This window comes from Myotis brandtii, unplaced genomic scaffold, assembly GCF_000412655.1.
Source record: "Myotis brandtii unplaced genomic scaffold, ASM41265v1 scaffold633, whole genome shotgun sequence".
Classification (NCBI taxonomy): domain Eukaryota; kingdom Metazoa; phylum Chordata; class Mammalia; order Chiroptera; family Vespertilionidae; genus Myotis; species Myotis brandtii.
Genome location: NW_005370423.1, coordinates 2,312,617 through 2,339,514, shown reverse-complemented (window position 1 = coordinate 2,339,514; position 26,898 = coordinate 2,312,617). Strand labels below are relative to the sequence as shown.

At 48.1% G+C, this 26,898-nt stretch overlaps 1 protein-coding gene across 1 annotated transcript; it reads left to right on the top strand.

The window, feature by feature from the left end:
• The first annotated feature begins 290 nt into the window (after positions 1 to 290).
• On the top strand, positions 291 to 26,891 carry CYLD (cylindromatosis (turban tumor syndrome)). Its single transcript, XM_005880307.2, has 17 exons — positions 291 to 407; positions 6,021 to 6,672; positions 8,168 to 8,470; positions 10,545 to 10,650; positions 12,733 to 12,831; positions 14,476 to 14,592; positions 17,677 to 18,056; positions 18,914 to 19,079; positions 20,007 to 20,148; positions 20,511 to 20,633; positions 21,746 to 21,837; positions 22,850 to 22,916; positions 23,560 to 23,692; positions 23,852 to 23,960; positions 25,200 to 25,318; positions 25,545 to 25,761; positions 26,681 to 26,891. The coding sequence occupies exons 2-17, from the start codon at positions 6,169 to 6,171 to the stop codon at positions 26,863 to 26,865; spliced, it is 2,862 nt and encodes a 953-aa protein (XP_005880369.1). The 5' UTR covers positions 291 to 407; positions 6,021 to 6,168; the 3' UTR covers positions 26,866 to 26,891.
• The last annotated feature ends 7 nt before the right edge of the window (positions 26,892 to 26,898 follow it).

The following is a 26,898-nucleotide window of genomic DNA, read 5'->3' as shown; positions in this document are numbered from 1 at the left end:
AGAGGGCTCCCAGGTGGTGGTGGGGGCCTGGCCGCCCCGCCGGGACCCCCGGGGAAGACAGGACTTGGAGTGGGAGCCGCGCAGGAACCCCTCTCCCCCTTGGACCCCGTGTTTACAAATGGGGAAACCGAGGCACGGGCCGCCGGCCGGCTCCTGACCGCCCAGGCTGGCCTCTGGAGCGCCCCCGGCTGTGCCATCTCCCCTCGGCGGGGTGGGGCGTTTCGCATCCGTCAGTCCATGGGTGTCGGGGTGTCTGTGGCTTCCGTCCAGGAAGAGCGGCCGGGGTTCGGGCCTCGCTGATGGCGTGTTCTGCTTTTCCTTTCAGTTTCCCCGTTCCCAGGGAGAGGATGGTCTCTGCCCAGCCCGGGTTCTTCGGCTGACAGGTGCGCCCCGTTGAATGAAACAAGGTACACTTTCCTTTTCCTTCCTGTTTACTATCGTTTTTTTAACCATCTGCTGAGCTGGGTCCCCAGCTGGGTCAGCTGCCCGGTTATTCACGTCCTTGGCATCTTTTCTGTCCCACCCCGTGGCCCTGGCGTGTTTTAGAGCGGTTGTCACCTTCCAGCCACCAAGCCTGGCAGCCTCCGGGTCCCCATCATCCCCGCCCCCCCCCCCCCAGGAGACCTAGCTGAGGCGCATCCCCCCACCTTGCTGTCCAGTTCGGGCTAATGGGGATCTGCATACGGTTGTCCCTTTTGCAGCCCTCAGCTCCCGGAGAAAACCCCAGGCCTGGAGAGAGGGTGGGTGTTCATTCACGTTTTGGTTTTTCCGTCCGCCCCCTCATGTCCCAAGTAGACTGAATGGCCCTAAGAATGCAGCTGCCAAGTTCCCACTGGGTAGTGGGTGGATTGAAACTAGAATATTAGTATTGGGACAAAATGGTTGGCTGGAAATCCTTGCGGAAGTTCAGGTACTGTGAACGTCGACTACACCCAGAACGATCTCTGACGTTCGGCGACAGATTTTTACGGAGTTCTGGCGAAGGAGCCTCCTCCGGGCGGTGACGCTTGTGAAGAGCCGTGAAGACCAGGGCCCTGGTCATATACACCATCAGCCGCTCAGCAGCAGCGGTTGCGTGTGGCTGCGCCCTGCCTAGGTTGTGATTTCGTTTGATTTGAGGAAGTCTTCCGTGCAAGACGAGAGAAAGGAGTAATTATCTTACTCATCAAACTGTTAATGTTTTGTTCCTGACTGTCACACCACGGTTTTCAGTCTGTCGAGGTCTTTTCAATAGTTACACGGAATCCATAGGCGCCAGTCACGGCGTGAGAATCTAGGAAGCCAGTTTCAAATGAACCCCAAACAAGTGGTTTTCATAATTGTGAAATAGTCCTTTTTTTTTTTAATAATATAACTAACAACGAGGAGGTGTAAACATTGGCCATGACTTCATTATGAATTAGAGCTATTTTCCAGAGAATTAGGTAAAAAATCATTAAAATACTCCCAGCTCCAGAATCTTTTTCTTTCCTTTTTTTTTTTTTCAGAGCCAAGTAACCTGTCACTGTTCTACAAAACAATAAATAATGAAGCCAATTGAAGACACGTGAGTTGTGCCAGGTTGACAGAACCAGAGCCGATGTCCTCAGAGGTGTTAGAGCAGTATTTCTTAACAAGTGGCCTGAGCCACTGTCCAACATCTCAGATCCAAATAATGATAGGGGATAAGAAAGTGAAGTAAGAAGAAAAGCAGGAAGATAACAAAGGTATGAGAAGATATTCATTTGGAATTAGCTAGTAGTTGCTTGAGCTGAAACATTTACATGAAATAAACAACAGTAGTGAAGTGTTTTAATCCTCACTGGAGGATATTTTTCCTTTTTTTTTTTTTAGAGAAAGTGGACAGAAGTGGGAGAGACAGAGGAAGAGAAACATTGATGTAAGAAAGACTCATTAATTGGTTGCCCCCTGTACCTGCTCCAACTAGGACTCAAGCCTGCAACCTGCATGCCCTTGACCGGAATCAAACCCAGGACCCTTCAGTCCACAGGCTGATGCTATACTCACTGAGCAAACTGGCTAGGGCAGTGTCACTCTTCTTAATTACACTGGGTGGAAAATCCCCTCTCATGAAATTTGTACTTTATACTGTAATGTATAAATGAGAACACTACACATAATCATGTCTTGAAAAGTTTTTACTTAATTTTTCTTACAAACAGCCAAAGTACACCTCTTCTGTGAGGATTTCTTTGACTGTATCTAAATCAGTCCCATCTTCAAACTTCTCCCGAACATCACACTCCCACCACTCTGTGTTATTTTCCTTCTATAACTCATCCCTATCTGAAATAATTTATTTGGTATTTTCTTTTTAATCTTTAGGGGCAGTATTTCAGCGTGGCCATTTTTATTCTGGCTTAGAGAGCCTCCTGTGGTTTTAGAGCACCTCCCGATGGCTCAGGAGATGCAAACTGGCCTTGAATGAGATCTGTCTTTGTTTACTTTAGTGAAGTTCTCTGAACAATTATAACCTGATAACCTGAGAATCAAAGTGGCGCAGTATGTTCTGGAGAGTTAACTACTATCAGATTTTTTTGTTGCTAAGGCTGTTCAGTTGTACTAGGATTATCTTTAGAACAAGGTACTTCTGACCTGTAATATTGGTGTATAAAACTTCTTGATCACCTTTTTATTGCATTGATAGGAGACTGGTAAATATTTGCGTCTCCCAACCCTCATCTCAGTTTAATGACTTTGTTTTAATATAATTAAATTCTCCTTTACTCAGGACTCAGACTGTCAGCAAGCTCAGATAACCAGATATAGTTTCCAATCTTTGTGACCTTGAACTGTTTCTCATCTCGAATGTTGTCAAAAGCAAGGCCTTCTGTTCGGTATGGTTTTGAGCTTGAATACATTTTGTATTCCAGTTCTTTGGTGACTTCATTTAGTACCTACAGTAATTACCGGGCTGTTTGCAATCCCTCAGTTCTTCAGCCTGAAATAAGTGCAATGGTATTTAGATGAACCAGTTGTGGTATATTAACCCTCAAAGTGAAGTGTCCTATTAGAGGCAGTTAAGCAATGAGACCTGAAGGGCAGTAAGAGAACGCCAGTGAAGGCGGCCATCCTAGCTTACAAAGTCTGTATTTTTCAGTGTCCAACACTGGGCTGAGCGCCTAAAAATACTAAACAAACAGACAAACCTCCTTCAGTGATAAAGAACTCATTGACAATATGATGTAAATCTTTCCCACATCATCTCGAGTCAGTTTTTCCTGCTGGGGTGTCTTAAGATTTGATTGCTGTTCTACATACGCCAGTGAAAGGAGAATGTTGGCATTATATTCTTTCTGAAGAGACAGAAAGTCTCTTTATTGACAGATTTCTGCAGTAATGCCATTATATTGAGCTGTTCAAGATCACGAAATGCATCAGTGTGTATAACTCTAGACTACAGCTAAAGTTCCCCATTCAACTCTCTCTGATGATCAGTTGCAATGAAGAGAATCAATTTTTAATATGATAGTTCCTAACCTATTCTTTCTTAATGTATTCTCTCTGAAAGAAGAAAGACCACATGCTTTGTGGTTTTGGAGGATGCTTCTTAAATATTTTATAACTTTTGCTTTGGCTGCTCTAATCTTCTAACATGGCCCGTCCTGTTATGGAGTCTGGGCTGATGCGCACTGGTGCTAACGCAAGTTAGAAAGGAGGTACTGCCCCTTCTGGAGTTCGCTGTGAAACATGGTTCGTGGTCACTCTTGTTAAATTGTCCTCAACCTTTTTAAACCAAAGCATTATGTCCAATTTTTACCAGGGACTGTGTCTTAAATGATTTGTAGAAAACACTTTATAATAAAATTCACTTAAAATATAGTATCCTAATGCAGTCACATAATAATTCAGTTCAGTCTTAGTAGTAGTTCATTGACATTGATGGTTTTATTTTAAATTGGGACATGAATTGTTAAGCTAGGGAACCAATAGAGTAGGTGCTGTTGGCATAGAGTAATTATTAAGACTCAAGAAGTCCTTCATTTTACTATTTGAAGGTATAATTTTTAGAAATTAAAAAATTTCTTTTCAAAATAGAATTGCCATACATAAAACATTTTTTTGGGGGGGGGGCAGCGTGCCAAAATATTTGGATCCTGTTACAGAGAACAGAAGAAGTGCTCCCATTTCAGAGGTTGCTGTTTGACCATCTCAGCCCCTGGGAGCCACCCAGGGCCCATGCAGATTAATATCCCATCACCTGGCTTCTGAGAAGTGACCGGAAGCAGCAGGGCCGTGGAAGGAGGCCTGTGCACGCTGCAGGAGGCCACGGGAGATGGCTGAGGGCAAGGGACAACGGCCGTCTGTCCGTCTGTAGAAGCAGACACAGGGCTCAGGCGCACGGTCTGAATAAGGCCTTCTCACGAAGCAGCAGACACCTCTGCCCTTTGAAAGTCTCAGATAACCCTTTATGCTCATCTGGGTAATTCGATGCGCAAGGAAAAGAGTGCTATTTCCTTGTTGAATTAAGGCTTTGGGTGGCTGTTGGGGTTGCCCCTAGGGGCTTTGTTTATTTGGTGCCAAGATCCGGTGTCCACAGGTGTCTTACGTAAGTGGCAGATATAAATGGATTCTGTTCCTGCTGAAGTAGACAGTGCCCTCAAGTGGAATGAAGACAAATACATGATACAAAAAGACAAGGAAAAGGGAGAGAAGCAGCCGATGCTCCCCTGCCCGGCCCGGCCCTCACCTTGTTGCGCGGACAGCTCAGTGCTGTTGGTGAGGGTGCAGACTCGCTGCCTCGTCTGGCTTGTAGAGGGACGGGCTTTTGAATACTTATCGTTATAGATGCCTCACTACCCTACAGCGCATCCTAAAAGAAATGCTGTCCTGTGCGTAGATTTGCCAGATCCCTTAATCATGAAGTGATGAAACTTAAAATCCGGTTCTTTAGTTTTAGGAGGGTGTGCGTTTTAATTCCAAGAACAAAGTGGTGAATATGATAGTGCTATCAGCTGCCACTGTTACCTGGGACAATGGAAATGGATACCTGTCAGAGGGGAGGGAATAAACACCGTATGTAGACACCACAGAGCCTCATTCATGCGACAGGGAATAGATAGGAACTATTGTTGGCAGTAAGATAATTAATTAAAATGACGGATTAAAGTCCTAATTTGAATTAATGAAATTGTATAGTTTTTAATCATCAATTAGAGTTGAGTAGGCTATTTTAATTTCAAAAGAATAGTATACTTGAAACATTTAAAATGAAAATTGGAAACTGAAAATCATCTTTTGTGTATTCCTTTCTAGTATACATAGTTAGGTATAAAAACATTTATATTTGCTACTATACGGCTATATTTCCTTGGTATGTAGTCCAAGTTTTGATGTCTGCAGAACTGATTTTTTTTCAGATATCTTTAATATAATCAGAGTTACTGTATCTGATGATTTTGATTGTGAGAAATTAAATGATAGCTATGATTAGTATGATTAACATTTGCCTATCTAATGTACAAGATAAGGAAATGGAACAGTCAGATAAAATGTTCCGTTATCAAAATATGGCACATAGATAAATGAATTGTGGCTCAGGATGTGATTTTATGATACTTGGTTGAGAAAAGATGTTGAACATAATAGTTATGATGGATAACTTTTTACATAAACTAGGTATACATACAGAAATAATAGTTTATTTGATTTATGTTATTTTTGTCCAAATACAGCAGCTATCCATTTAGGCAGTTTCTATTAAAAGTGCTACTTTTTAAAGTTTAGAAATGTAAGGATATGCATATAGGGTTATCTTTTACTTAGAATTTGATTTTACAAACATCAGTGCCTTGATAACAAACATTATTATATTGTCTTTGAAGATACTTTACAATCGGATCTCTTTAGTGAAATATGTAAAGTTACAGTACGTACAAATAATATGTCTTTTAACCTTTTTCGATATTTGGGGAGGAATTTTATTTGTGTGTGTTTTCCTGGTTGAGTGAGGTTTTAAAGCTTTTAACCTTAATCCCGGCGCACGCAGAGTGAACGGCTCCTTCTTCTTCTCCTCCCAGGCATTGTGTTTCCCTGGCATTTTGCAGCATGGACACCACGTTGCTCACACCCTGCTTGCGGGCGGCCAGTGAATTTATGTCTTGCGGTTTCGCCACAAACATCGTAGTTCCCCTTTTCTTGAGTTAATACTTTGGAGTTAATGTCACAATGAGTTCAGGCTTATGGAGCCAAGAAAAAGTCACTTCGCCCTACTGGGAAGAGCGCATTTTCTACCTGCTCCTCCAGGAATACAGCGTGACCGACAAGCAAACCCAGAAGGTCCTCAAAGTCCCCAAGGGGGCGATCGGGCAGTACGTCCAAGACCGAGCTGTGGGCCACTCCAGGGCCCCTTCGGCCAAAGGCAAGAAGAATCAGATCGGCTTGAAAATCCTCGAGCAGCCGCACGCAGTGCTCTTCGTGGACGAAAAGGACGTGCTGGAGATCAATGAGAAGTACACGGAGTTGCTCCTGGCGATCACTAATTGGGAGGAGCGGCTCAGCCTGCTGGACAACAAAACCAGGCTGAGCAAGGGCCTCCACGTGGACGTGGGCAGCCACGTGAAGGTGCAGCTGAGGCCCGGGGAGGAAAAGTTCCCCGGAGTCGTGCGCTTCCGGGGCCCCCTGCTAGCGGAGAGGACCGTGTCCGGAATATTCTTCGGGGTAGAGTTACTGGTGAGTGTGAGAGACCATGTTCGTGGGCCGTGTGTGTGTGTGTGTGTGTGTGTATCTGTATGCATGCATGCATTTTCCCCCTTTAAATACCAAATGTCTGCCCAGGAATTTTCCAGAATTTTTACTGTTTATAATCCTGAGAATTTACTTCCTGGTGATAAATTGAGATGATGCCACGACTGATGTGTTGGAAGCTTTAAAAACTTCCTCCTGCAGTAGGAAAATCAAACAGATCATGCAATTATTGAAGACTTGCATATCTCAGAATTAAAACTGATGTGTTGGAAGCTTTAAAAACTTCCTCCTGCAGCAGGAAATGCAAACAGATCATGCAGTTGTTGAAGACTTGCATATCTCAGAATTAAAAAAAAGTTAGTATTGATTTCAGAGAGGAAGGGAGAGGGAGAGAGAGAGAAACATCAATGATGAGAGAGAATCATGGATCGGCTGCCTCCTGGGGATGGAGCCTGTAACCCTGGGCATGTGTCCTGATCAGGGAATTGAGCCGTGACCTCCTGGTTCATGGGTTGACGTTCAACCACTGAGCTATACCAGCGAGGCAGAAATTTTAATATTGTCTGTGTTGAAAAGGAACTCTACTGATTGTACACTAATTAATCACATCAGAAAATGGTTAGTTATCTTGTGACATTATCATCTGTAGCTGTCTCAGCTTTTCTTACTGTGTGTTAGTAAGTGATGGAATTTGGAGGAAAGATTTTTTTCTGAATACATTGTGGCAACGTGAACTTGCTGATTGTTGTTCCTGCTAGTTATGTGAAAGTCATCTTGGAACTTCTTTCTACTGAAAAGAGAACCGAGAACTCGTGATAGGTTTTCAAAATGAATATTAATTCTTGAGAACTTAAATGTCGGTACATTTTGACAGTCTTGCAAATAGAATTTCAGGCCTTGTTTCTCCTTGATTTAATGGTCTAAAGCAGTGCGGCTAAAACAGTGGGAGACCTGAATCCCAGCTATGCCGGTCACTAGCTGGGTTACCAGGTGACTGACCAAGCTACCTCTCTAAGTCGGCTTCCTCGCCTATCAAATAACAACCGACTTACGGGGTTTTAGTGATACATCAATTCAGGACGTAGCATGCAGCTGGCACATAGTATATGCTCAATAAATGGAGCTCGCGTTACCGTTATTTTAAAGTCAAATTTTCTTTCTATGACAATATTATTGTTCAAATGACAATGTAGAATTCAATCCTGCCCTCTCATAGTAGAATTACAATTTGAAATGAAGTAGTTTTATTTCAGCGTCAGATACAGCTTCTTCCTTATTTTCTTAAAAACACCCTAAATCCAGTAGCAACTGCTAATCATTCTATTCCTTGTATGTGTCATTTAGAAATTTTTTCAGTGATTTCCCAGAACTCCCCAGAGTGGATATTTTTTTCTTATGGGTTGTCTTTGTCTATCTGTTTGTCTGTCTGTCTATCGATCTATCTATCTTTTTTCCTTTAAAAACAACCACAAAAAACTAGGAAGAAGGTCGCGGCCAAGGCTTCACGGACGGGGTCTACCAAGGGAAGCAGCTCTTCCAGTGTGACGAAGACTGCGGCGTGTTTGTGGCGTTGGACAAGCTAGAAATCATAGACGAGGATGACAACGGATTGGAGAGTGACTACGCAGGTCCCGGGGACGCAGCGCAGGTGGAACTCCCGCCTCTGGAAATTAACTCGAGGGTTTCTCTGAAAATCGGAGAAGGCTTAGAGTCCGGCACAGTTATCTTCTGTGGCACTTTGCCGGGAAAAGAAAACTTAGGATACTTCGTTGGTGTGGACATGGTAAGAAGCTTTTGGATTACATTATCTCCCTGGATATAGCTATTAGTTCTGTGACCCATTTAGGTACCGATTAGGTGCTTTGAATACCAGGTTTCAAATGGACTAATTTGGAGTAATGTAAAGAGCAGTTCTAATTGATCGTTGGTAAAGGAGCATTGATAGGGGACAAGTTTCAAATGGACTAATTTGGAGTAATGTAAAGAGCAGGTGAGACTAGATAGAGAATTGCATGTCCTCTTTTTATCAGTTTGAATAAACTAAAATGACATTTCCCGTCTTTAAATTTGCTGTATGATAGCTGACCAGTAGACAGAAAAACACACCAACATATATTACATAATACCTTATTTTTCTTTATTTTGAAAAGGTGGTTTTTTTTGGCGGGGGGCGGTCTATTTCTCTTTCTTTAATATTTTGCAAAATTGTATTGGCTGACCTGATTTTAAAGAGTACTGTAAAAATCACCCATGGAAAATACCTGGCTAGAGGAATAGCTCTTGCTCTAGAGGAAGAGACAATGAGAGTATTTTCTGACGATATAACTCACTCAAAAAAAAAAAATTAAACAAAAACTTTTTATCGTGACAAAATACACATGACATACCATTTACCATCGTAACCATTTTCATGTGTCCAGGTCAGTGGCAGTAAGTACATCCACATTGTTGTGCATACATCGCCCCATCCATCTCCAGAACTTTCTCATCATCCCAAACTGGAACTCCATCCCCCTTAAACACGAACGCCCCACACTCACTCCTCAGCCGGCGTTCCCTTGGTAACCTCTATTCTACTTCCTGTCTCTGGGAATTTGCCGATTCTCGGTACCTCATAGAGGTCCGTCACACAGTGTTTGTTTTTTGTTTGTCTCGCTCATTGTTCATGTCCCCTACACCGCTATTTGTTAGTAATGGCACATTCCACTTCAGTGAGTTGAATGAGACCCGTGGGATTTAGAGGAGGAGGAGGAGAAAAGGCTGAGAACCTTTGTGTCACAGATTGAAAATATGGACAAGAGTTTGTTAGATATAAAGGAAGACATTCATACGGAGTTATGACACACTAGCATGAGGTAGGAGCGGATGTGAGAAACAGACTCTGTACTCACGGTGTCTGCAGCGATTACTCCTCTCTGTTCAGGCGTGCTTGCGGGTGGGGTATGAATGTTTGGGCCTCAGTTTCTCTTACCCTGTGCTGGGAAATTCTAGGAAATCCCCCTCCATAGCCCTTAGTTAGACAAGCATGACTGTGCTGTTTAGACCAACATTCAGTGGATGTTTAACATGAACAAAGGGTTAGAGACAGAGTCAAACCCGTGGGTCCCTCAGGAGAGCTAGCAGTTAAGCACGCCTTCACACCATTCTTTTTTTTTTTAAAAAAATACATTTTGATTGATTTCAGAGAGAGAGGAAGGGAGAGGGATAGAGAGATAGAAACATCAATGATGAGAAAGACTCATTGATCACCTGCCTCTTGCACGCCCCCTACTGGGGATCGAGCCTGCAACCCCTGCATGTGCCCTGACCGGGAATCGACACGGTGACCTCTTGGTTCCTGGTCCACACTCAACCACTGAGCCACATCAGCCGGGCCAAACCATTGTTCTTTAAATACTGAATATTAATTTAGAGGAAAGATGGTGAGCTGGGTGAAGGGAGGTTGGAGAAGGAGGGCAGCTGGTCAGTGGGTTAGTCTCCTTTGCTTCAGGTCATTGGGGCCTCAAACTTGGCCAAAGCCGGGGAGGCCTTGCCCTCCTTAGCTGGCAGTCTGGGCCTCGCCTGGTCCACTGGGGCAGGCTGCCTAGCGGTTAGACCCTCCCGCCCCCCGCCTCTCCCCTGCCTCTCCCCTGCCTGTGTCCGTGCTCGGCTGGCTGTGCGACCATCCTAACCCCTCTCGGGCACTCTCTTCAGTTCCTCCTGATCCCGTGACATTTAGCGTGTTGTGCACACGGGTGCTCAGCGTAGTTCTCTGGCCCAAAGAAACAGTTAACCGTGACAGCGTGAGAGGGTTGGGGGAATCTTTTATGGAACACGCAGGCTTTGATCTTGAAGTTGATTCTGTCATTCACTTCCAGGATAACCCCATTGGCAACTGGGACGGCAGGTTTGACGGCGTGCCGCTCTGCAGCTTTGCAAGCGTGGAGAGCACGCTCCTCCTGCACATCAACGACATCATCCCAGGTCTGTCCCTTCCGTTTCCTGGAGGAAGTGGGTGGCGTTGGAAGGATGTGCTTTGTTATGAGGATGCAGATACAAGCTTCGAGGTGCACTGTCGGAGCTTTTATAAAATTGGGAATTGCTGTTCAATAGACTGTGCTTTCTCACCCCCACATGGAAACAAGACAGACAGCGTTTTCTCTCCGAGGATCTGTGAGCGCGGGTGCCATTCACTTTTCCTCAGCTGTCCGTTCTACGTGTGTGTGTGTGTGTGTGTGTGTGTGTGTGTTGGGGGGGGGGTTGTTTCTGATACCAGAGGAGTCAGAAATGTGATAAAGTGCTACCTGCTTAAGGGAGAGCCTGGTTGAAACTAGAAACGTAAAGCAGAAGTCGGTCATTTAATCCAGTCTGATGGGCAGGGGCGAGGCGGGAGGCCCGGGCGGGCCCTGTCTGTTTGAGACGCTGTGATTGATCAGGCTTCCTGCCTCTGCAGTCGGCAACGGCTCACTCAGCTTTACGTCTTTAAAAAATCCCAACAATCCTTTATTTCACCTCGAACAAGTCGAACCTGATGGCCGCTGTCAGCTGTTGGGTACACCCCTCCTGGCGGCTGCCCCGCAGCACCGTCCTGCTCCTGGTAGATCTCCAGGCATCGCCAGCCAGTCGGTCAGATGCTCACTATACACTGACAGGCGGCTGGGCGGGAGACTTACTGAGCGTTATGCCATCGGGGTAAAATGCCATGAGGCTGCGTGCAGCAGCCACAAGTGCATGAACCCCCGAATTAGATGACTTAGACTCTTGCATTCTTGACAGACTTACAAGGTAGGTCTGAATTATCCCCATTTTGCTGATAAAAAACACGGGGGCTTAGATCGGGCCCGAGGGGACCACGATCGACTGGGGTCAAGTCCAGACCGGTCAGATCCGAAAGCTCCGTTCAAGTGGCCTCCTCACCCCGTCCTGTGTGTACACGTGGGCTGGAGACCAGCCTGGAAAAATATACTTCGCAGCCTCGCTCCTGTGCTCGAGATACAGTTTCCATGGAGATGTATTTTGTCTCTAATTCTATGGAAGCTAAATTTTACTGGAACAAGGATGACAAGTGAACAAGGCGGTTTGTTTGCTCCCAGTGTTTTTCCATTTCTGCTGATTTTGACACAGAACACTGCGAGTCCCCCCTGGTCATCTCAGGCCTCGGTTTCTTCTGTAAACACGGAGGGGCCGATACTGGATGGTCCTGGGAGTCCTTCTGCCTGCACGGTCTGGCCTCCCTTTCCTGTTGGCTGACAATGTGAAATGCTTGTTGGGCGGCGTTAGGAAGCGCTTTCTACGTTGGACTGTAGCTTTACGGCGAGAGCACATTGACTTAGTTGGAGGCGTTGAAATGACAGCTAAATCTCCCTTTTACTTTGTAAAGTCTGACATACTGTGACCTTGATTTCTTTGAAATCAGTTCTTTCCTGTAAATGGGCTTTCTAGCGATTTCTCTGCTTCTCTTTGGAACCTGGGTTGCATTCACAGGCGAGCATACAGGTGGTCAGATTGACCTTAAGCCTGTTTATGGAAAGAACATAATTGGTTATCTGATAAATCTCAGTACTTTTTAATGGCGCGATACATGCTTATGTTCAGAAGGCAGTTTTGTAAAAGGCCATTCGTTCATTCAAACACAGTCAGCCTGCACTCAGGCTTCTGGTGGGGGTTGAGGTCTAGTACAAAGCAGGACATGAAGCCTGCCCACACGGAGCTTTCATTCCCCGAGTGCGGATGGATGGGACGCAGTAAAACACAGGGCCGGTTAGATGTGGGCGGTGGAGAGTGGGGAGCGAGGTGAGGGGAAGGCAGTGCTGGGCCTGGGCGGAGGGGCGGAAGGCGAGCACAATTTCTAGAAGTTAGAGCATTTAGCTGAGTTGTACTTGGGGTGTTTTATCGGGTAGAAATTCCGCTTCAGAATACAGCATTGATTCCGATACTTTTGATGGCCTTTAATCATTTGTAAAACTATTGTGCAAATACTGCTTCTTTGTTGGGAAGAGACTTTTGTTGCTATGTCATTATTTGCCAGTTGTTTTTACCGTTAAAGATCGTGTTTTCCCGTTTCAGATAGCGTGACCGAGGAGAGGAGGCCTCCCAAGCTGGCCTTTGCGTCAAGAGGCACTGGGGACAAAGGTTCCTCCAGTCACAACAAACCAAAGGTGACAGGTATGGATGACCAGAGCGCAGTGCTCAGCTGTAACTGGGCCTTGAGAAGAGGCTCAGGTGTTCGCCTGCCAGGCGGGGAGACGTGCTCCGTTCAGCTGGTTTTAGTCGTTTCCTGACATTTTTCATGGATGGTGTTGACCAAGCCAAGGGTTCCAACCCGTTTTGGTTGGAGAAGCGTTTCCGGCGAGGACCTGTGTCTTGCTGGTCCGTATCCGCTGGCTTCTGGTCCGTATCCGCTGGCTTCTGGAACTCCCTGCTCGCGACATTTGTACCTTGTTTAGAGGTGCAGCTGTACAAACGAATCATTCAGGGCGGGCAAACATAGTTTTGTAGTTGTGAGCGCGTGAAACACAGTTTCTTCTTCTTCTGTTATTGTTGATTATGATGGCATTATTTGTCACCTGAACAACGGTGACCTGTGTTTGCCCTCCCTGCATGTGGCTAAGATGTTACCTGGGATAAGTACACCAGAGGCTGACTGTGTGGCTCTCACTAACTAGATGTGCACAAATGAAATTCCCAACTGCTAAGCAAACAGTTTGTCCCTCTCCCAGAAGCTCCCCCGAAATAGATGCGGAGTTCTTAGCTCTTTCTGTCAGCTGCCACGTATTTCATAGATGTATGGATGGTAGTTATATAAGCTGAAGAGCTCATTTAAAAAGCTGTAAGAACTTTTGCTAACTCAGAAGTGGGTTGGGGAAGAATATTTTCTCCTCGGTCGCCTAGTGAACAAAACTATTTTGGCTCATTTGAAAGGAAATTGTGCTTGAGAAATATTTTATCTGACATTGGACCCTGGGCCGCTTAGAATGAAACAGACTGTATAGGTGATAGTATTCTTTGTGTTAACCTTTAGGTCTAGATAGGGTAGCTCAAACACACGGCCCTCACTTACATAAATAGCCCAAGTATGTAAGACGTGTGTTGCTTATGTTGCAGCAGACCTGGTTGTAGGCATAAAGCAGGAGCTGGCTGCTGTGAATGGAGGGAAAGCCAGGTTTTGTCTGGTTGCTAGCATCCGCAGCAGCCCTCTCAGTGCTGGGGCGGGTCCCGTCTTAAATGTCTGAGGCATAGCAACACCGACCCTTTATTACGGTGAGTGAGTCGACGATGTAGGAAATAGCACAGCTTCACTCTCTCCAGAATCAAAGACATTCAGCCAGGAATCCGATGCCCAACGATTCCAAAATACTTAAACCTTGAATTTTTAAAACTGAATTTGTTCAACGTTTGAAGGTTCCCTCCTTCTGAGAGCAACTCCTCTAAATATTAGAGGCTAAATCTGTGAGCCCACAGGTTTGTCAAATGAAATTGGGGAATGGTGATGTTGACATTCGGATATAAGCCAGTATATGAAATGATTAAAAAAACATTTTCTAAAAGCAGTTTGTTTAAAAATTTATATGGTTTTCTTTAAACTTACTTGTTTCCCCTCCTATGTTGAGTCTTGGTTGGAAGAATCTTTCAGGTTCTTCCAAAATGGTTACCAGAGTTTTAAAAGCCGCCGGCACTGATAAAGCCGTGTCCGTGGGCATCGATGGGCTGTGTGAATAGTTAACACCATGTGCGTGTTTATTTCAGTGATGGAAATGCTTCCACACCAGATTGCCTTTCTGTTTAAAAGGAGCTTTTCTTGTTCCATAGGCTCTACCTCAGACCCTGGAAGTAGAAACCGATCTGAATTATTTTATACCTTAAATGGGTCTTCTGTGGACTCACAGCTGCCACCCAAGTCAAAAAACACGTGGTACATCGATGAAGGTAATCCCCAGCCTTAACTCAGCAGAGAGGAATGGCGACGTCACCCATAGCTGCAGTTTTGGGAAATTGAATGAGTATATTGCTGAACTGAAATATTGTGCACAGCTGGAACTGCACGGCTGAGGTTGATAAAACTTTTAGAAAATGTATTAGCAGCTGTTCTCCTGGCCCAGCTGACCTGCGGGTAGAAGGTCTCTAGAATCAGTGAATCATTTAAAGACCTCTCCGTCGGGGTCTTTGTCTCTTTAACACACGCCCTTTGAAAACCCTTCCTTCCCTTGGTTCTGGGCCATCGTGTTCTCCTGGTTCCTCCTCTTCTTCTTCGTCTGTTCAGCACGTGTGTTTGGGTGCTTACTCTGTGCCAGGCCTTCTTCTAGGCACCGGGTTACGTGTGAGAATAGGCGTGGTCGTCGCCCTGGCTGTGTGTACGATCAGGTTGTTACAGTAGATCAGGGTGTCAGTGATCAGACACAGGTAGAGTTGCAGCGGTGCGTGGAGGTGTGTATTCCATCAGATACAAGGATGGAAGTGCAGTGAGGCCTGACTTTACTTGGGGGCTCAGGTTGTTTCCCCAGGAAAGTGACAGGCGCTTAGATTCACCGGAGCAGTGCGGTGGGTGAAGGGAGGAGTCAGGAGGGCCTTGCAGGCGGAGGGAACAGCGTATGGGAAGCCTCGTGGGCAATGGAGCCTGGGGTTCAAGGACCAAAGAGCCAGAGCAGCTAGAACAGAGGGGCCTAACTCTCCTGGGAAGGCACCAGGCCCAGGGCACGTGAGGCCTGGCCCCAGTGGAAGGCCCGGGAAGCCCCGGAGGGCTTGCAGCAAGGCGTGACCCGACCAAGCTTCCCTTTGGAAAGGCTCACCCTTGCTGCAGCGTGGGCAGGGGTCGGAGCAGGCGTGTGTGAGCGCCTGGGCCCGGGATGGCTGCTGGGGCTCGGTCCGGGATGGTGGGAGCGGGGACAGGGCTGCTGGGGAAGAGCTGGGAGCGGGTGGCTCTGGGCCATGTGGAGTGAGTTGACAGGACTCCCAGAGAGTCCGGGCGTGAGAGCTGAGGAGGAGAGATGTCCGTGCCGACTCCATGGTTTCTGTTTGCACACTTGGGTGATTGTGGAGGAAGCGAGGGGTTGCTTTTGACTATGAGGGTTGGAGGGCCTTTCAGACTCCAGTGGTGACTTGTCACACAGGCAGTTGGAGATACAGATCTGGGGCTTAGAAGAGAGGGAAGAGCTGGAGAAAGGGAGCTGTAGGCTGCCTTCATGCATGTGGTGATCAAAGTCCCAGAATAGTGTCGCCCAAGGATAGAGTGGATGGAGGGTGCGGGCGAAGGCTGAGCCTCGAGGAACTTAATGGCTTGGAGGCATCATTCTCTCCGCTCTCTCCTCTGAGCTTCCCGCATCTTTAATTTAATGTTTCTCCTGTTTTGTTTTTTTTTTTTAATTAGAGTTCTGTAAGTTTGCATCTGTAGACTCTTAATTCTGCATATTTTGAGCTTTATATACAAGGAATCGGACTATGTATCTGTGTAGTTTCCCCACTCAGCATTAGGTCCCTAAGATTCATCCCAGTTCTAGTGCATGAGTATAATTTTCATTGCCGCATAGTATTCCGTCCCATTAGGTTTCTTCTTCTTATTGCCCCCCCCCCTTTTTTTTTTTTTACTGATTTATAGACCTTTTCCAAATTCCAATCCTTTGTCAGATACAAGGATGGAAGTAATTTCTCCTTGTTTGGGCTCATATTTTCAGTCTTACTATGCTGCCTCTTACTGAACAAGCAGCTCTTCATTTTCATGTGACCATGTTTGTCCGTTTTTTCTGTTGCTGTGTGTATACCAGTGATGGCGAACCTTTTGAGCTCGGCGTGTCAGCATTTTGAAAAACCCTAACTTAACTCTGGTGCCGTGTCACATATAGAAATGTTTTGATCTTTGCAACCATAGAGTTAGAAACATCGATGAGAGAGAAACATCGATCAGCTGCCTCCTGCACGCCCCCTACTGGGGATGTGCCTGCAACCAAGGTACATGCCCTTGACCGGAATCAAACCTGGGACCCTTGAGTCCGCAGGCCGACGCTCTATCCACTGAGCCAAACCGGTTCGGCATATAGAAATTTTTTGATATTTGCAACCATAGTAAAACAAAGACTTATATTTTTGATATTTATTTTATATATTTAAATGCCATTTAACAAGGGAAAATCAACCAAAAAAATGAGTTCATATGTCACCTCTGGCACGTGTGTCATAGGTTCGCCATCACTGGTATATACTCACGTTTAAGACCTTTCTCTCCAACCTACCGTCGTAAAGAACACTCCCCTCTGCTGTCTCCCCAAAAGTCACAGGTTTGCCGTTCACGTTGTTTCTGAGCCACTGGGAGTGACTTCGGGTAGAGCGTGGATGGCTGGTGGTCCCCGAACTACATACTAGACGCTCCTTCCCCACCGGCCGCACTGCCTGCCGGCAGCTGTGCTAGTCACTTCAGTGAAAGAGCCTTTGGCTTTGGTTCTCTTTACTGTGTTTTCTCCCTCATTCATTTCTGTTTTTATTCAAAATTTCCTTTTGACTACTTTTTGGTTCTTCTAGCTTCTTCAGTTGTATGCTGAGGTCATTAATAACATCTTTTTTCTAAAATAAATGATTAAGTCTGTACATTTCCTTGAAAGGTATGACTTTAGACATGTTCCACGGATGTTGTTTTTTCTCTCTGTCTTTTTTTCTTTACTTTAAACACTTACACCAGTTTTTCTTTGGTCCATTTGTTATGGAGAAGCATCTTTCTTAAATGTCGTGGCGTCTTTTGTGGTGGTTTCTAACCTCACTGTGCCACGGACAAGGAAGAGAACCTGTCCAACCCTAATCGATAGTAGGTGTTTGTGGATTGGACCGCGGGGTGGCGTTCACTGAGGTGGAAACTTGGAGGTGGGCGGAGGCTGAAGACGTGGTGAGGAGACGTCGAGGCTGTGTGCGGTGACGTCCCGCCAGGGGGCGGGCGGGCAGTGGGGCCCGGTGTGCGGGCACCTGCGGGGCGGTGGGGGTTGCCTACCACCTGCCGTGCGTTCCTCTAACCGGAACGACTCTCTGCAGTTGCCGAGGACTCTGCCAAGTCGCTTACCGAGCTGCCTCCGGAGCTGGGACAGGCGTCGCCCCCTCTGCAGCCCCCGACCATGAACTCGCTGTCCAGCGAGAACCGATTCCACTCCTTACCCTTCAGCCTGACCAAGATGCCCAATGCCAACGGCACCATCGGCCACAGCCCGCTCTCCCTGTCCGTCCAGTCGGTGATGGGCGAGCTGAACACCACGTCTGTCCCGGACAGCCCGCCCGTGGCCGCGTCCCCCGGGAGCTCCCACGGGCTGGAGGTGGGCTCGCTGGCGGAAGTCAAGGAGAACCCTCCTTTCTACGGGGTGATCCGCTGGATCGGGCAGCCGCCGGGCCTCAGCGAAGTCCTCGCCGGGCTGGAGCTGGTAACGTCCTCCACCTAGAATCGCCCTCCTCTGCTAGCGGGACGGGGCGGATTGCCCCTGCTCCATGCTTTGCTGAAATGTTGTATGTTCAGAAGAGCCGTCACTTCAGAACAGTTTTACTCCCGTGTCGCCTGACTTCCCCTGCCACCCAGTGACCCTTGGTCACCTGTTCTGAAGTGACAGCCGATCAACGGCCGGGAATGGAAATGGAGCGCGAGGTTCATGTTTAGGCTCATTGGTTAAACAGAGGACGCGAGGGAAGCAGCCCCTGATCAGCCCCTGTTTTCCTTCCCAGCCTCCCTCCCCAGCCAGCGCTAATGTCCACATCACTGGCTTTAGATTAATCCCCATTTTAAGAAATCTTTTGGGGTCTTCGCCAGAAGGAGAGGTTTTCCCTTTGGAGATTAGGAAAGTATATCGCTTGACATTTCATAATCGGGAGAGGAGAATTGAGCGCGTTTAGCTTTATTTAGATGGGGTCTGTGCTATCTGCATGCTCGTTAATGCTGCTTTGGCGGGGGGAGTTGGTTAAATGAACAGCCTCTCTCCCCTTGGCCCCTCCCCCCCACACGCGGAGTTTTAATATTTTTGGAAAAGGTGCAGGAAGGTCAGTTAGCCGGGGAAGGTTCCAGCATGGATTCTGAGGGGACCACTGAGGGCTTCGTGCCGATTAAGGAGCGAATTTCTGAAATCGTTAGCTGTGGGCCGCAATGCTGCTTCGCCAGGCTTTTCCGGAGGGGTCCTCAGTCCAGGTGGGGTGCGGGGTTCCGGGAAAGGGTGCAGGCACACAAGCCTTAGTTCTCTGCACGCTACCCCTGCACGAGGCCGAGTGAGGCACGGGCCCGTCTCTCCCGCAGGAGGACGAGTGCACGGGCTGCACGGACGGCACCTTCCGGGGCACCCGCTACTTCACCTGCGCCCTGAGGAAGGCCCTCTTCGTCAAGCTCAAGAGCTGCCGGCCCGACTCGAGGTTCGCGTCCCTGCAGCCGGTGTCCAACCAGATCGAGCGCTGCAACTCTCTAGGTACCTGCCCTCCCTGGTCTGCAGGGCTCGGGTCTGGCCTCAGCCGCGGGCAGGAGGCGGCGGGGCCGTGACAGATGTGTGTCTTACAGCCTTCATCAGGCCTCTAAAGCGGTCAGAGTTGTTGCCTGGTGTGTAAGGAAGCTACAGTTATCCTAAGCGGGGACGTTTAAGGAAAGGAAAAGCCAGGCAAACGCGTTTGAGACTTAGGAAGTGAAAATCGTGGGATTTCTTTTTGTCTTCCTGTGGACGACACAATGTAGTTTTCAGCAGCCCAGGAGGTAGATGTGTGCGTTTGGGGCACGACTCCCTGCTCAGACTCGTTCCGGGGCGTCGGTGAGCGTGTGCTGTCAGCAGTGCCGCCCCCTCCATGCCAAGTGCACGAGTCCGCGCCTGGCACGCAGGCAGCGCTCACAGCAGCGGCTCAGCGGGCTCCACGCAGGGCGCAGCGCGTCCCCATGGTGGCGGCGGCTCCTGTGCCACCCCTCCCGGGTGACCATGGGGAGCATTCCGGGGCCAGGCAGGCTGCGTGGGAAAACCCTCCTAGGAAGACATTTCTCATGCGGTTGAGATAGTACCTCGGAATTTTTGTTTTCTTTTCCAACTTGAAAAGGACACATCTTCAGACAAATAATGAAGTATTTGGGGAATAAAATACCTTACGTGGCAGGTGCTTTTTCACATGAATTCCTTAGTATTGTGCAGTGATTTCTAACTTGTGGAGGCAGTGAGGCTGGACATGCACAGTAGCATTTTTCACACGCCCAGCGAGTAACAGTAACCCCAACCTACCCTTACCTTAGCTTTGAGTTGAGAAACAAATTTTGCCTCAAAATGCAAAAGAATATTTTAAGTGAAGACATATACAGGGAGGCCTGTGGTCATAGTTTAAAAGAATGACTGTCTCCACCTTTATTTTCTTCTTTTCAGCCTTTGGAGGCTACTTGAGTGAAGTAGTGGAAGAAAATACTCCACCGAGAATGGAAAAAGAAGGTTTGGAGATCATGATTGGAAAGAAGAAAGGTATCCAGGGCCATTACAATTCTTGTTACTTGGACTCGACCTTGTTCTGGTAAGTTTACAATTAACCCCGTAGGATAGAGCGCCCTGGGCAGTGAGTGAGTGTGTGAGAGAGAGGGAGAGAGAGAGAGAGAGAAAGAGAGAGAGAGAGAGAGAGACACACTGCTCACTGCATTCGAGTAGAGCGACCGGGTGTCTGCACCTGAGACAGAAGGGAGGCTTGCATTTCATTATGTGCTGCCTGTACTCCTCGGGACCTGGGCTCCTGGGAGCCCGTATTCATGAAAAGCACGGATTTCTCTGTTGTTTGTTCCCCAGACCTGGCGGCTTGTTCTTCACATTCTCTTCTGTGTGTGTTTCTCGAGAGGATAATGGGTTCACAGCGCGAGGACAAACCCTGTGTGTGTTTTGCAGCTTGTTTGCCTTCAGTTCTGTTCTGGACACCGTGTTGCTTCGGCCCAAAGACAAGGACGACGTGGAGTATTACAGTGAGACGCAGGAGCTCCTGCGGACAGAGATCGTCAACCCGCTGCGGATGTGAGTAGGGGCCGCTTGTTGCTGCCTGAGCGCGGCGTCCTAGTTGCTGTTTCTTGGTAAAGTTATTAGTTTCCGCCTGGTTTTTATTTAATACGAAATGGGTGGAATTTATTTTCTTGATGGAGTTTTAATGATGTGTTTAGCCTTTGGTCCTTGTACTGCCTCTGCTCATTTAATTTTGAATCTGGCCAAGGTGTAGCATGCAGTGTGTGTCACGGAGCGATGGGCCCAGTGGTGGACGGCGCCACAGGGTAGCAATGCAGGGGGCGCGGGAGAGCCGAGCCGGCGGGCTCCTCTCTTCGGAAAGAGCTGATCCCAGCCCGGCAGTCACTGTGCCTCTTAGTCCAAATGATACTCTGGCTTCTTAAGTCTGATTTCATTTGGGAGAAAAGGAGCAAAGGAGAGTTTTATTGGTTGGGTAGTGAGTGTTCATGCATTCTTTATCTCTGCAGCCAACATATAGTGAGCACCTAGCACTTAACATAAAAAATTTAAAAAAGATCAGCCAGTTCTGAGTGGCCCTTGGGCAGCCCACGGTGGCCTCTCACCTCTCTTCTGAAGCCGCTGGAGTAAGCGTTTGTCGCGGATGGACGGTGTGGAATGGATCCTGTGCTCAGACAGACACGAGCGAAAGTGTCACATGACGATGGCGGGTTTGAGAGCACATTTTAGATTTTCAGTGTCTTAGCACCACCCTTTGCCCTGCCTCCTGGTGGCTGTCTCATGCTTTAATACTAAAAGGACTCTCTCTCTCTCTCTCTCTCAAAGTTACATATTCAGTTCTATAAAGTTAGCTCTGATTTCTTAAGCAAATAGCATTAACCAGTCATCATAAAATCCAAGTATTTTTTCTTGTATTAGTATGTGGTAGTTATTTTTAGGGTATAATAGTGTCTGGGATAATTCTCATTCCAGATTCTTAATTTTTCAAACTCACCCCCGTAAATCAATAAAAAGGAAAAAAAGAAGCCTATAATTGTATTTTTCAAAATAATTGTCTAGCCTATTGATTTATGACATGCTGAAGTTATATAAGGAATTTGTGATTATCAAAATATGTTATATGAATTGAATGTGTGTGCCAGTGTTAATTCATATTTTTACTAACATAGATATGGATATGTGTGTGCCACAAAGATTATGAAACTGAGGAAAATACTTGAAAAAGTTGGGGCTGCGTCAGGATTTACCTCTGAAGAGAAAGGTGACTGTCTTCCCTCCCAGGACCTGCCCTGAGATGACCTGGCGCCTGCCACGTGACGGCCCGTGCAGAGCAAGGGGGAGGTTTTAAACAGAAACGTCCATGCGGTGTACAATTTCCTCCCCTTTTACTTTTAATTTTTATTATTTTTTAATTTATACTTTTATTGATTTCAGAGAGGAAGGGAGAGGAGAGCGAGATAGAAATACCAGTGATGAGAGAGAATCATCGATCGGCTGCCTCCTGCACACCCCACACTGGGGATCAAGCCCGCAACCCAGCATGTGCCCTGACCAGGAATTGAACCTTGTCCTCCTGGTTTGTAGGTCGACGCTCAACCACTGAGCCACGCTGGCCGGACTGCTCCCCCTTTTAAAATGCTGTCTCTCTTCTAAAGGGAGTGGCAATATGGAAGAGAGAGCTCCGTGAGCAGCGGGCGGGTTGTAGGCAGGCGGTGGGTACCCGGGCATGTTCCTCCCCAGCGTTCCCATCCAGCGGCCCATTGGATCCCTCTCCGCGGGAGGGTGGTCGGCTCAGCCACACCGTCCCACGGAGCCTCCTGCCGCAAAGGGTGAAGTTACGGTCAGAGTCAGCGTTCTGTCTGTTCATGGCTACTGGCTTTCCTCCGAGATGCAGCTCCTGACTCTGAACGTGCTGACAGCGTGTTGGAACTAGCTGTAATGCTTAGAGACTTGGTAATTATTTAAGTGTCAGGAAAATACAAGGTACTTCAGGCTTCATTCCACTTATCTTAAACCCCTCAAAAGAAATTAAAATTATGTCATCATGCGTGAATGATTATACCTTTTCAAATGCAATAATATCATAACAAAGTTAGAACTTAATATTTTATCATATCCTTTGTATTTTTAGTTAGGAAAACATGAGAACTGTGCTTTTAATTGAAATTAGATTGACTATGAAACTGGATTCAGTATAGGTATATGGCTGTTATAAAAAATAGAATGATTTAAAAGTTTGGCAGGGACTTATTTGATTTTTTATTTTCTCCTAGATCCTGAAGAATTCTTGAATATCTTGTTTCATCATATTTTAAGGGTGGAACCATTGTTAAAAATAAGGTAATGTCCACATTTTTTAAAAAATATATTTTATTCATTTTTTACAGAGAGGAAGGGAGAGGGATAGAGAGCTAGAAACATCAATGAGAGAGAAACATCGACCAGCCGCCTCCTGCACACCTCCCACTGGGGATGTGCCCGCAACCAAGGCACATGCCCTTGACTGGAATCGAACCTGGAACATTTCAGTCCGCAGGCCAATGCTCTATCCACTGAACCAAACCGGACGTTTGGTAACGTCCACATTTTTATAGACACCCTGGAAAAGAGACACCTTGTCCCCTCTGCCATCGGCTGCCAACGAGGCCCCTCAGGGATTACGTCACATCCGTGTGTTAGGGTCTCCATGGGCTCCGTCCCACAGGCACATTAATCTCCACCATCGTCTTCTCCGCAGCACTAACTTATTAACTCAGGGACGCATTGAATAAAAACAGAATCCTGAGACCTGGAATAGTGGATGGCTGGGGAGAAAGACGTTTAATTATTTTATCTAAATTATTGCCTTTGCCCCGTTGGTCTGATGTCGGCAGTTGCACCATCAAATGCATAGTTTTCTGTTCTCAGACGCTATTGGAACCATTCACGTTGTGATGTATTTCACAAGGGAACTCTGTGGGGTTTTCTGCGTGTTTTCTTTCAGGTCAGCGGGTCAAAAAGTACAAGATTGTTACTTCTATCAAATTTTTATGGAAAAAAATGAGAAAGTTGGAGTTCCTACAATCCAGCAGCTGCTAGAATGGTCTTTTATCAACAGCAACCTGAAATTTGCAGAGGTCAGTGGTCGTGGCTTGTGTTTTATATGGAAGTTCTGACCGGGAGTCAAACCCTGACCTCCTGGTTCACAGGTCGACGCTCAGCCACTGAGCCACGCAGGCCGGGCTCGCAGGGAAGGTTTCCCAGCACTTTGATTCTGAAACACTTACCTTTTTCAGGCCCCGTCGTGCCTGATCATCCAGATGCCTCGGTTTGGGAAGGACTTTAAGCTGTTTAAGAAGATCTTCCCTTCCCTGGAGCTGAACATCACAGACTTGCTGGAAGACAGTGAGTAGGAGCGCTGCTTGCTCTGCTGCTTCCTCAGAGAGTCCGCAGGGCTCCCCTCCGCTGCGAGAGGGAGCGGGTGCAGGCCTTCCGCAGGCATCCGTGTCTGCGCCGCCGGGAGTGCGCGGCTAGAATGCATTCTGAGAACATCGTCAGGGATGCCAATGCATATTTAACACGCGCACAGGTTCACTGGTGCCTGAGTAAGAGTTAGAAGCAATCTGTATGTGACCATGGGGCGAGCTGTTAAATGAATTACGGTGTATCCGTCCTGTGTTAGAAGACCCGTAGTGTGAAAGTGATGATGTGACGTTAAGTAAAAGGTCATGTCGATATTTTGTACAAGAGGAGCTATAAACACACACACACACACACACACACACACACACACAGCATTGTACATGTGCAGATGTAAAGGCTTGGAGAAAGGAGCTGTGAACACACACACACACACACACACAGCATTGTACATGTGCAGATGTAAAGGCTTGGAGAAAGGAGCTGTGGACACAGGAGCTGTGTAGACGTGTGAGGCAGAGGATGGAGGACGTGCAGGTGCTGTTGGCAGTGGCCTCTCTCGCTAACGGAAAGGGGATGCTGTCAGCTTTCCCTGTGCCGCCTGCATCGTTGAAAGTCCTTCAATAGACTCTTCATAGTCGGGGGGAAGCGCCCTAGAACATATTAATTTAAAAAATTGTCATTTGGTCAGAGAAATTTTTTAAAGTTATCCCGAATCCACGGAAATCCAATTTAAAGCTTAAGGGGGTGGGAGGGAGAGCCTGTTTTGAGCCCATGAACATTGTCCTTTTTTTTTTTTTCAATTAAAAAAAACCATATTTTATTGATTTTTTACAGAGAGGAAGGGAGAGGGATAGAGAGTTAGATACATTGATGAGAGAGAAACATCGATCAGGTGCCTCCTGCACACCCCCTACTGGGGATGTGCCCGCAACCAAGGTACATGCCCTTGACCGGAATCAAACCTGGGATCCTTCAATCCTCAGGCCGATGCTCTATCCATTGAGCCAAACCGATTAGGGCTGCATTATCAATTTTGATAATAAAAAGGGAGCGGGGGGGGGGGGGAGGAATATTTTGGCATGGAGCAGAACGTCAACTCTACAAATACAAATTATAAAAAAATTATAATTATGTAAGAACATTGTCCTTTTTAGAGCTTAAGTTTTTAATCTTTTTCATGAAAGAGTGCATTTTAAAGGCCCCTCCCCCATCCCGCCCCAGCCCCCCGACAGTGCCGCATCTGCGGAGGGCTGGCCATGTACGAGTGCCGCGAGTGCTACGAGGACCCCGACATCGCGGCCGGGACCATCAAGCAGTTCTGCAAGGACTGCAACACCCAGGTGAGCCCCCCCCCGAGGCTGCGCGCGCACTCCGCAGGCGGTGGGCTCGGAGGAGTTCTCGCCTCATCACGAACGCCCGCAAGTTCACGGTCAGGGGCCCGGTTCCTGCCCGTGTGCACCTGACAGACTCCCGTGAGGACTGGGTTGCGGGCCCGGGAGGAGTCAGGGCGAGGGAGTGGAGCCCGTCACCAGCATCCCTGAGCCTGGCTCGTGCTGCTCTGTGTAGGTCCACTTCCACCCCAAGAGGGCGAACCACAAGTATAACCCGGTGTCCCTGCCCAAAGACCTGCCCGACCGGGACTGGAGGCACAGCTGCGTCCCCTGCCAGAAGATGGAGCTGTTCGCCGTGCTCTGCATCGAGACCAGCCACTACGTGGCCTTCGTCAAGTACGGCCGGGACGACTCCGCCTGGCTCTTCTTCGACAGCATGGCCGACCGGGACGGTAACCGCTCACTCTCAGCTCCCGTGGGGCCGCGTCCCGTCCTCGGGGACAGTGTGGGGAGGCCCCCAGGGACAGCGGGTGACAGCATGGCCGACCGGGACGGTAACCGCTCACTCTCAGCTCCCGTGGGGCCGCGTCCCGTCCGCGGGGACAGTGTGGGGAGGCCCCCAGGAACAGCGGGTGACAGCATGGCCGACCAGGATGGTAACCACTCACTCAGCTCCCGTGGGGCCGAGTCCCGTCCGCGGGGACAGTGTGGGGAGGCCCCAGGGACAGCGCGTGAGGGTCTGAGGCCTGGGCTGCACTCGCAGCCCTGCTGCCAAAGGGCGATGCTGTGCTGCCCCCCAGGCAGGGGGCTCCCCTGACAGAAGACCCTGAGCTTCTGTCAGCCGAGGGGCTTCCTTCGCAGCTTCGTCTTCTCGGGGCCCAGGCTCCTCATTTCTGCGCGAGCCTGGTTGCTAGGTGTTGAGGGCCCCGGGCCAGGCTCTGCGGGAAGGATATGGGGGTGCGGGAGCGGTTACATGGAAGGAGAGAGAGTGCTCATTCCACTAGATCGCCCCCCACCCCCCGCAGGGTCACGGCGAGGGGCGTGTGTGTCGGGCAGCTGAGCGCTGTGCGTCTGTCTGTGTCATTACCACCCACTGAGCACAGAGGGCGCGGGGAGGCGGGTGTGGGCCTTGCTCGGGCTGTGTCCTCTCGCCAGTTTTCTTCACTCTTGGCCCCAGAATTCCCTCAGAAATAAAACAAAATGATGACACCGTTGAGAGCAAAAGAGGCTTTAACTTGTAGGAATCAGAAGTGAAATCAGTCCAGATGCTGGCAGTTCCCCTTCCCTGGGCTGCAGGTGTGAGATGGCGCAGGCGGGCGGGCAGCAGCGGGTGGAGAACTTGACCCTGAGCCGCGCCCTTCCTGTCCGCAGGTGGTCAGAACGGCTTCAACATCCCTCAGGTGACCCCGTGCCCCGAGGTCCGGGAGTACCTGAAGATGTCGCCGGAGGACCTGCACTCCCTGGACTCGCGGCGCATCCAGGGCTGCGCGCGCAGGCTGCTGTGCGACGCGTACATGTGCATGTACCAGAGCCCCACCATGAGCCTGTACAAGTAGCGGCAGGTGCAGAGCCGCCCCGCATGGCCTCCT

Excerpts from the sequence above, each read along its gene's own strand:
- CYLD (XM_005880307.2), top strand. The coding sequence starts at position 6,169 with ATGAGTTCAGGCTTATGGAGCCAAGAAAAAGTCACTTCGCCCTACTGG. Across the intron at positions 8,471-10,544 it reads ACTTCGTTGGTGTGGACATG|GATAACCCCATTGGCAACTG; the intron begins GTAAGAAGCTTT and ends ATTCACTTCCAG. Across the intron at positions 12,832-14,475 it reads CAACAAACCAAAGGTGACAG|GCTCTACCTCAGACCCTGGA; the intron begins GTATGGATGACC and ends CTTGTTCCATAG.